We start from the raw sequence: 11172 nt of genomic DNA, 5'->3' as shown, positions 1-11172 counted from the left end.
CTGTGCAGCTGTCTCCTTGCTGTTGGTCCTGCTGTCTGTCAACATTAAAGGTGATACAGTAAATTTTTCATGCAATCCAAATGAAAAGGCTACTGGAGTTCTTGCAAACTGCCCTCTACAGGCTTTTGTAGAGCCAGGCCCATTACACAGGAATATTTGATGCTATTTCAAGGCCTAATTATTTTATTCTGACCATTCCACAGCAGTGTGGGCTGGTACAGCTGTTCGTCTGTACTGACAGTATGACTCAGTGATTGTTTGGCCTTGTGTTGATGTTTCTGGCCTGACAAAATGTCTCAGTTTCTGCCTGTGCTTTGCAACACCTTCCCTCATCTGGCAACTCGCACTTACCAATGGAACATGCTACACTGTTACTACTTTTATTAGTCATCCTCATCGTCGTAGTGATGAAAGAACAGTCTATAAAAGATTGTAATTTTTTTTAATTGTGTGTAAGTACACACAAAACGTCCTCAGCCAGTAGAGAAACAAAACAAACTAGACAATCATGCTTTCATATTAGCAGCAGCAAGGTTGCAGTTCTTGCATTTTTATCACAATATATAAATACAGAAGGCCGACAGCTCCCTCAGAAGGTACTGTTTCTGTCTTTCATAAAACATTTGAAATTTTGAGCAGGCCTGATTATACTAAATCCATATGTTCAGCGAGTTCAGAAGAACTGAACTCAAAACTTGCATCCTGTGACAACAGATCATGAGTAAAAAAGGCTAGGCAGCACTGATCTATGTGAATAAATGACTGGGTGCAATTCAGTAATAGTCAGTTTATTCAACATTATTAAATAGCAAATTTGAGTTTAAATGTCTTCTTTACACTTTAGCTAAATGTAAGATAAGATAAGATAAGATAAGATAAGATAAGATAAACTTTATTAATCCCCAGCTGGGGAAATTTAGGTGTTCCAGTCAGCACCAATAGAAATAGCAATAGCAAAGGCAATAGAGAATAAAAAAATACAAAACAAGACATTGACTATATGTCATAATATGTACAGGTTATACAAAAGACTATAAAAAATATATGGCCAATGGAAAATGTTGAAAAAATATTGAAAAATTGCACAAGGAAATTTGAGAATTGCTCATTGATTTGCACAATTGCACGTGGATGGTTTGGATAAGTTAAGTACAGTATTTTCTCTATTGCACAGTAGATACATATATATGTGTCGCAGTACAATAAAAATATAGGTGCGAAGGTGTAGTACTTAAAGAAAATAAAAGAATGTAATATTGGGCAAGGTATTGCAGGTATAACAACAGTGGGGCAAAAAACAGTTTGTGTGTGAATAGAGTGCTACATTATACGGTGCCTGAGTAGCCTGACAGCTGTTGGCGTGATGGACCTGTGGTAGTGTACCTTCTTACAGGGTGGATGCAGCAGTCTGTTGCTAAAGGAGCTGGTGAGGGCCCCCACTGTGTCATGCAGGAGGTGGGAGGGGATGTCAGTGATTAATGTCAGCTTGGCTAACATCCTCCTCTCACCTGCATCCTCAGTGGTGTCCAGAGGGCAGTCCAGGACAGAGGCTGTACATTATTATTAAAAATAAACAGTTGAAAGATGCTAATTGTTACCAAACTTCACTAAAATGATACAGACAACATCAGCTTTGGTTCACTCTAAAACATCAGAAACTGGTTTACTCTATAAATGCTTTATGAGTAAAAACAACTATATATATTGAAATTGATGAATAAAAACATAAATATCTGAAAAACAATGCAAAAAGGTTTGCAGGGTAATGAGTGTATGTATTAGTCAGTCGTATGATTTGTATTAAAATGGGCATGCAGAGGAGGAGGAGACAGATGTCACCGCTGCAGTGTGTGTGTGACAAGCCTCCACCTCTTCAGCTGAAGACGCTGCAATACATACAAACACACACACACTGCTCAGTCCTGTCAGACTGTAGAAAACGCTTCACCTTAAACCTGCACGGGTCATATTTCTGATACCAATATTGAACAAAAATTAATTTAATTTGATCATTTAAAAGGAGGTTGTTTTGTGTGTTGGTTCATATTGAATTGAATGTACAATTTTTTGATCACCTGTGATGACCATGATTTCGATGTTGAAAGTCTCAGTGATCTTTATAGCTATCCAATGAAGGCAAAAAGCGACCTGTACTAATGTTAATGTTTAACGAACTAAAGAGTTCAAAGAGTAACTCAGGTTGAGAGGCAGTGCTTATGTTGACCGTCATGACTGAACGTCTCCTGCCTGTTTAACCTCCGACCACAGCCAACATCACTGATGGCAGCAACTGAAGGTCAGCCAAAACAAGACCTTCACAGGGTCTTAAGTTACTCTTTGAGCATCCTTTGAAAATAATTGAGCAAATATGTTTCCTGAGAAAGAGAAACATCTAACCTCAGCAAACATGACCCCACATGTCATCTAGTTTTCAAAACATTTCACATTAAAACTGGCAGTGATCCACATATAGTCTTACCTTCAGCTCAAACACCTACCATCTGATGTCCGCTGGCAGGACTCCCGCACCGACTGTGTTCTGACAGCTCTGGGGTTGTGACGTAAACATGTAAGAGTTGCATGTGAGCAGGGCGTATATAAATAGATATATCTCTGGTTGACCACTGGGGGTTCTGCTGGGCCTGGTGATGGTAATACCTGACCTGCTCCACCTTCAGCAGCAGCTTTCACTGTGGATAGAGGACAACTCACTGTTGACATGCACGCCAAAACACAACTACAGGCCGGCTAGTGTGCACACACAGACACGAGCATAATGTGTATACTGTGAGAATAAAAGATATGAAAAGCACAACAATAACTTGAGATTAGTAAAAAAAAAAAAAAAATGACAGCAAGCGCAGAATTATTATTATTTACTTTAATTATTATTATATACTATTATTATTGTTTTCTCAAACACTGCTTATTAAAGAACAAACTAAAGTTTCGCGTCTCAAACATACTGAGCAAGACATTCGCCGGTTTCTTTATGTATGCTCGCTCTCCGTCTGCTGGTTTTTATGCTTTCTTTTTTACAGGAATACAGAAAAAGACAAAAAAAAAAAGGGGGGGGGCACACGTCATCATGGTGCAAAACTGTGAGGAAAGTGGTATTTTAGGAAAAACAGTAAAGTAAGGAGAATAATACAAGAACAACAATACAAAACATGAGACACAACAGTGAATAAAGGCACAGGTAGCAGCGACTCTGCACCTTTAAAAACTTCTGAATATGTAATTTTGATGAGCAGAGGTAATTTTTTCCGGGATTAAATCAATGCCAGGAGAGGAACTTTAAGTGACAAAGTAATATTCCTGATTGAATGCACATGCAATAAGTGAAGACTCGTGTAATATTACACGAGCAGCTCTTAATTAACTGGTAGCATGTTGTGATTTGATTATAAGTCCGGCTCATTTATGGTCTTTTGCTGCCATAGATCATGAGCCAATCACAGCAAAGAAAAGTACATTTTGGTTCAAACTGGACAGAGCTCACTTACTTTGACATGGAGGTGTTCAGTGAAGAGTCAGAAGGAGCAAAACCACCAGCTGTTACTCCATACAACCCCTCACCATTCCTACAGAGAGACACAGACATGTTAGATAACAGAAAGAGTGTTTGAAGTTATAAACAGAAGCTCAACAGCTGGTTGTTTGCATTTACCAGAGCATACCAGTGGTACACACACACACCAGCTAATGAGTCAAGGTGTAATGATGACATCTGTCCACCAGGTGTCAGTTTCCTTTCTCTTTTAGTTGCAATAAGTGATTGAATGGGCTGCAGTGACATTTGCAGAGTACCTGATATACAGGTAGATCACCATAGAATGTGTGACTGTTTCTGCAGAGGCTCACAGAGGTAGCAGGTAAGAGTAGTTAGTAATGCATTAATGAGAGTCCAAACCTGATTAAAAATAAACTTGGACTTTGGTGTAATGACAACCACCTGTCAACTGGAGATTTTAGATTTCTGATAAAATGACTTTTGTGAATTCAAAGCTTCTGAACAAACCTGTTTCACATCCAGTCACATTTTTTGTTTACTGATCTAATGAACTTGCAATTCAGTTTAATTCACCCAACATCTGACACTCTGTGGCAGGCAGCTTTGTTGGAACGTTGTTTATTTATCCTTTCAAACAAATGCTTCTGAGCTACAGGACTTAAAACATGTCATTTTCCTTTTGGAGTTTTGAACTGGAACAGCAGAAAGAAGCTCAGAATAGATATGTGTGTGTGTGTGTGTGTGTGTGTGTGTGTGTGTGTTCTGTGCAGCTGTGACCGTTCCAGCATTGATATCATTCTCTCACAGCAATGCTACTAAACTTGCTGTCGACTGCACTATGTCTACAACTTAACAGTGAAGGTGGACGGAGTGTGTGTGGTCGTTCAGGGTCTTGCCTGCTGTGGAGGAGCAGCAGGGTGAGCCACGGTTGTTGCTTTATGGCAGACTGTCAAGAGAGGGAAGGTTAACCAGCTGTAATGCACACACTCAAAATATCATCTTCCATGTATGTCAACACAGTCTCCTGATTTAGTAGACTGTCCAGTAACAATCACAATGAGCACAAAGGAACATGTAGTTTGGGAGTTAGAGATTCTGCTTGCTTGCAGTTTGTGTGCTTCTGTCAGTATTCTAATGTCCAAATAATGTGTGACAACGAAGAGTCTGTACAACATATTTCCAGTGCACATCAAAGCGACACTTAGAGGCTTTTCACAGGAAAAGTCACCATAAGCATGTGTGTTTACTGCTTTAAAATGCAGAGTGAATGCTGCAGTTACCACTGTAGGTGACCTATCAGATCTCTCTTTACAGGAAGGACATTTTGATCTGTGATCTCCAGAACATGTTTCCTGCCTCATTGTATTTTTTATTTATTTTTTTTGGTTGTTTTGTTTTGATATATTTTATTGAAGGAGAGTTAAACACAATAACAGAAATTCCACTGTGTCCTCTAATTTCTCATTTTTCCCTTCCAACTCCTAACAATTACAGACAAAATGTATAAAACATTATTAAGCTCATTGATCAGCAGAGCCTTACAGTACTGTTGCGTAACTCATTATAATCAGCAACACACAGGATAACAGAGTGGACTTGTAGAAGTGGCTGACTACCGGCCAGCAGGTGCAAATATTGCAAATAATAAACTTGATTTGTACATTTGGCACATTTTATACATAAGATGCAACTTAAAGTGTTAACCTACCTTGGCTGCACATAATGGCTGTATGTTTAGATCTGCTTATCTTTGTTAGCTTGCTGTCCTTGCTTTAGCTGAATGTCTTCTGTATGTGTATCTTCCTGTATATTTACATGTGCATACACTGGGTATGTGTATGTACGGGAGACAAATTCCCTGAGCGCCCAAACACACGGCCAATCCAGCTGGCTCTAACATGATACTCATGTGCTGCAGTAAAAATTCCGACAGTCGTGAAGGCAGCAGGGATGATGCTGCCTTGGATCCATATTACCTTGTTAGCAGGTTGCAAGCTAGCTCAACACAGGCGGTACAGTGCGGCTACAAGGGGATGTCCCACCCTTTTTAATAGAAGCTGAGCACTGCGTGGTTTTTATCGGCTCGATAGAAGCAGGACTAAATTCCAAACTTTGTCGAGATGACAACGCGGTCGGAGAGAGAAAAAGCCCAGAAATTGAATGAGCAGCATCAGGCCATTCTGTCCAAACTGCTGAGAGAAGACGACAACAAGTATTGTGCTGACTGTGAGGCAAAAGGTAAGCCTTCTCTGTAAACCCCATGTCAGAAATGTGTTTGAAAAGATGAAATGATGTTGAAAGTTGGCAGCTAACGGCTTGCTAAAGCTAGCAATGTATTGTAACGGTATTCTAATGGGAGTCACTTAATGTGTTGCTATGCTTCCATCCCTCTTAGCCTAACGTTAATTGCTTGTTACCAAAGCATGCCATCGCGATTAAAATATCTCTTTTCATGACACATTTTTATACTGTACAACGCATAAAGAGTTATTGCTCGTCCAGTCAGAATTAAGCCAAAATGTTTAATATTGAGCTTCGTTTGCCTAAACACAAAAGATATACAACTTCCGTTTGTCACTTTCAAAATAAAATTCTCATGGAGCTCTTTTTGAAAAAACAAGTCATGTTTATGATAGTAGTAATAATAATGCTAACAATAATAAGAAAAAGAAAAAGAGTATAATTAACACAAGAAATCCGCCACATTGATTGTTTTTTTCATATTATCTGAATTATTTTGTCATAAAGTTAATGTAAGCTCAGATGAGTTAATAATGTAGTTGCCACTTTGAATTTATTCTTGCTCTTTATGTTGTTTGTTTCTTTAGTTATACTTGCACTCAAATAGCATACAGCTGAGCAGTGATGGGATTTCACATTTATCATCGAGCAGGGAAGGCTTTGGGTTTTCTTTAATTTCTTTTGACATTGTAGGTTTTTCATTCTCACTATAGAAAGGCTTGAATATTTTATCCTTTCACAGTTGTACTCTCTTTCTTTGTCAGCTTGTATACATTTTTGTGCTCTTACAATAGTTTGCGCTCCAAAGTCATGCTGGGCGCTTTTATTTTGAAATGTGATCCCCTGTAATTCCGGCTTTGTTTTGCATGGCAACGGGTAACTTGGCGCAGGTTTTGCCCGACGGTATCGATGTCATGTCCTTGACTGGTTTATTTATGAGCGGAAAACGTGCGTGCCCTGTGTAGGCAACATTAAATTAGAGCTGTTGTTTGCTCGCTGAATGTCCTGCGTAGAGAAATGCGTCAGCATCAGTTTCTGTAGATCTGTCACAGCACCTTGCCTCCGACTCGCGATGTCCTCCCTTAGAGCGAACCCCCCCGAAACTCCATTCAGAAATCTGTAAGTTTAGTAGTACCTTGGCCAGACTCTAAATTACAGTTAGATTAAGGAGGTTCCATAAATATTTAAGAACCAGTCCTCAATTCGGTTTACACCCAAAATGTAAAACAGAAGTGCATTGCAATAAGATGTGAACATTTGCATGCCTTTATTGTTGAATTTCCAGTGGTGTGAGCCTCGAACATATTAATTTAAAAATGTTTCGCATAATAGATTAAACAAAATTCTCACAGGATCGTGACTGTTCCCTAAACGATTTAACCTAGAGTTAAAACGTGCCGACAAGTGTGGAAGCATGAAATTCCTGGACTTTGGAGTGGAGTGTGAACGGCTCATATCGGGGCTACCTATGACTGAGATTAAATGCCTTTTACGTCATCGCCGCGCCTATGCTCCCATCTGACAGTTGTAATCTGTAGTAGCAGACCTCCCTCAGCCGGTGAATCAGTTTTCATCGTGATCTGCCTGCTGCTGCTCCATCTTCCGGTTCTCATCCTCGATGCCAATCTAAATAGCATTTCATGATCCTAGGCCTTTGTTGTAGATCCCGATCCCTTGTTACCACTGGAAAACAGGAGTCACTGGACCAGCTCTCCGTCCTAAGGTCCGAACCCTCAAGCCTACACAGTCTTACCCAAATAGATTATAATTAACTGAGAATGATTTAAGGTGGTGGCGAGGGGGCATACATCCAGGCGGACAGGGTTGTCTTGAGGTTGAGAGACAAAGGAAGAAGAACTATGTTCCCTCCTTCGTTGGTTATTTTCTACCTTTCTTCTCTGAATCCCTCCTCTTTCTCATCCTTTTTGCTCATCATGCGGTGTGTGCCACTTAAGGTGTATATGTTCTCATTTGGCTATTTCCACCGGGCATCGGCCTTTGGCATGATCCCGCGCAGGCCTCGGTTCCTGGTCTATGTGACTTTCTCATTTGGTGTTCCTCAGTCCCAGGGAATGATTACACTTATCATGACTTGCTCTTTTCCATTCAGCTCAGTTTAAACAAAGCTTTAAAAACGATTCCTTGATTATTCTCAAGTCTTAACCAATTTTATTCTTATGATTACATTTCATGCTTAATAACAATATCAGCAGCTTAAAATAATCATCTTTACAACTGGAAAGTCCTTTTACTCACAGATCTTAAGTGTGCCAGGGGAATGGGGCATAGTAGGCATAGTAGTTTTTTTTTGTGATACAAATGCATTAAGTTTATAGTAAATAGAGATTCTATAAAAGCTGTCATAATTGAAGCATCAGCTCAAAGCTCATGTATTAGCTTTTTACAGATCTTTCAGGTGTCTAGCTCAGTCCTTTTGGGTCGATTGCATTTGCTCGTTTTTAAGATTCTCACCGCAAAGTGTGGCTTACTTGTTGGCTCCAAAGCTTTCTACAACATCTCATGGTATTCCTCAGTTATCCCGGAGATGGTTTATACGACCACCTGTTATCATGTGACAGTCCATACGTAGGTCACATGAAAACAACTTCACCATCTCCATGACACCTGAGCGACCGCATCTACTGAGGAAAGCCATGAAATGTGGCTGAAACCTCCAGAGACAGCAAGTAATTTCTTTAGCATGTGAGTTGTTTAGTGCCAGCGTGTCCATATCTTGTCTGACAACAAGCAAATCTGAACGTTGCCTTCCAATGAAGACACTTAATAATATCAAAAGATAGGCGTAAGCATTGGTTGAACAAAGCAGCCACACATCCGGCATTAGAGCCAGAACTGTCTTTAGGAAGCTCCTACTGAGTCCAAGATGTGTTTCCCACTCGTGTGTGACTGCACTCAAATGCTCATCTCGCTAACAGGAGGGCGTACATGTTTTTCCCTGTTGTTCCCAGTTGTTGCAACTGGTTATTCTTATTACCATGAGAAATGATTTATAGCAGCTGATAAAGTAAATTGTGTTGTTTTTTTTTTTAGCTGAACTGCATGAAAGTCTGATCTGCTGATTTGTGGTTTGTGCATCAGTCAGTGACACTGCGCCTGGCAGCCGGAGGCATGTTTACTTATGTTAGTCATAAAGCAGCAGCAGCAGCATTCAGCCATGCCCTATGAGTCACGCTGGCTATGTCACAGCTATTTTTATCCAAACAGCATATATGTTGTGAAAAAGCCCCGTAGGTCCAAAATCTATAGTGTCTTTTATGACTTAAAGACTTCAGCAAGTGATTGTGGGGAAAAAAACAATCTGGTTTTTAATGTTTTCACACCATTGGTGACAACCACCAAGTCAGTTTGAGGTTCAAGTGCAAACTGATAAATCCGATTACAGCAGCCAGTTAACGCCAGCAGAGACCGTTCACACTAACTCGTATTTGAAAGTCTACTAAAGAAGAAAGTCTCAAAAGCAAACTCTGGGGAACAGATACGTCTGTTGTGAAGGTTCAGCCCTTTTCTATGTATTTTTATTTAATCCTTCCCAATTAGTGTTAAGTAACACCAAAAGCAATAGAAAAACATTGATAATCAAGCAATTAATTACTACTTTCATTTGAACGAGGGACAAACTCAAAGATTGGAACTGTAATGATCTGGTCAAATTCAAAAAGTACAGTCTATAAGAGAAGAGGAGGAGGACAAAGCGAGCAGGGCAGTGCTCAACAGATAATCCCAACAAAAGTGTCCACAGTGGGCGGAAGTCTTTTGCCAGATGGTAAAATGATCAACAAACATATCCAGCTGCCGTACTCTACAACCACAACAAAAGTTAGGACTCACCTGCTCGCCACCCAGGTGAGGCAGCGGAGGCGCCAGAAGCGAGTGAGCAGCTTTCTCTGACTGCCTGCTCACATAGTGCATAGACTCCACCAGGAAAATGTAAGACTATGCTGAGGGCTGAGACACTCTTACCAGAGATTTACATCACCGGCCTCACATGCTTGTGACCGTCACAGCTCACTGTAGCTCAGCCTCACACATAACATTGATTCAGATAAATTCAGTATCAGTTTGCATTTGTTCAAAGTTGAAGTTTGGAAAAAGTGACAGCCACACAGTGGACAAATACTGCAGGTAGCTGTTTTCTGTAGATCACCACATATGAAGTAATGCTAAAAATATCTCTTTAAATGCTAGTAAATGTGTGTACAGAGGATCTAGGTGTATTTTGGAGCCGAGTTTTCTAAAAGAAACTGTTTTATCAACCAGTCATTTGATTCTGTAGCTTATGTAGCAGCACACCACATTACTGTTTCATTTCTCAAGGAACCAGGACAAATACTGTAGTTCCAGCTTCTCATTAGTGAGAATTAGTTTTTTCCTCTTGTGAAATGTAATTGAAAAGCTTTGGGTTTTAGACTGTCGGTCAAACAAAAGAAGACATTTGAAGATGTCACCCTGGGCTTTCAGAAGATGTGTTAAGCATCTTTCTCTCTGTGTTTTAGGATGAAAGATAACATAAGAAATGATCAGACGGTGAATCAATAATGAAAATTCATGAGGCCCTAGTATGAATGCATGATAATCTCACATTCCATCTTTCAGCATTTTAACACTTCTTTTACATTCCAGCTCCTCCAAGATCCATTTGTCATGATGCACAAGTGTTCCTTCATTATTCTGTATTGATCATTTGTGTGTTTTGGCGTTCAGGCTACAACATTAAGGGTTTTTTAATGGACAGCCACAGCTAATGTGGGATACCATCTTTTTGTCATTTGTTAGATCCATTATCCCTGAAAACATTTCCCATCGTGTCACTGCGTCGTACAGGGATGAAGACAGACGGCTTTTTCAGAACTGAACTTCTGCACGTCGATTTGGAGTTGAGATTTGTCAGCTGGTGAAATTTTCTCTCCGGTGGACGCGGTGCAGTCCAGACACAACAGAGACAGTGTATTAGCTTTTATTGATTTTTAAAACAAGCAGTCTCTCCACGGCTGATTGAGCGCTCCGATTCCGGAGCTCTGCTTTGAATGATCAGTTGGTTTTAGAGTTTGGTTTGGCCAAACACTGTGTGTCCTCCATACTGCCTGCTGCAGTCAGTGTGGCTGGGTGTGGCAGCCCCGCCATGACCACTGCAGCGTGGTGACTCACCTTAGCCTCTCAGCTGTAATTCCACCCTCGCGCCGGTCTCCTGTCGACTCATGCTGCTCTACATTTTCTGTGTGTGTGTGTGTCTGCGTGTGCATGCACGTGCATTTGTGTGTGTGTGCGTGTGCGTGTGTGTGTGTGTGCAAGCGCTTATTGATTTCAATTCCATTTTCCTGTCCTCTTTAACATCTCAGTCCATCCACTACTTAGAGTCCAGACTATAATTTTCGCCTTTGGTTTTAATACAGTCCTTT

The 11172-nt window shown here is 40.4% G+C and overlaps 1 protein-coding gene across 1 annotated transcript in view; it reads left to right on the top strand.

The window, feature by feature from the left end:
* Positions 1-5634: 5634 nt before the first annotated feature.
* The window catches only part of smap1 (small ArfGAP 1), a 98792-nt gene continuing 93254 nt past the window's right edge, over positions 5635-11172 (top strand). Inside the window, exon 1 of the mRNA XM_041947995.1 lies at positions 5635-5752. Coding sequence (XP_041803929.1) covers positions 5635-5752 — 118 coding nt within the window. The remainder of the gene's footprint in view (positions 5753-11172) is intronic.

Source organism: Chelmon rostratus, chromosome 11, assembly GCF_017976325.1.
Source record: "Chelmon rostratus isolate fCheRos1 chromosome 11, fCheRos1.pri, whole genome shotgun sequence".
Taxonomy (NCBI): domain Eukaryota; kingdom Metazoa; phylum Chordata; class Actinopteri; order Chaetodontiformes; family Chaetodontidae; genus Chelmon; species Chelmon rostratus.
The sequence above is the reverse complement of the archived record's forward strand: the minus strand, read 5'-3'. Positions and strand labels throughout refer to the sequence as shown.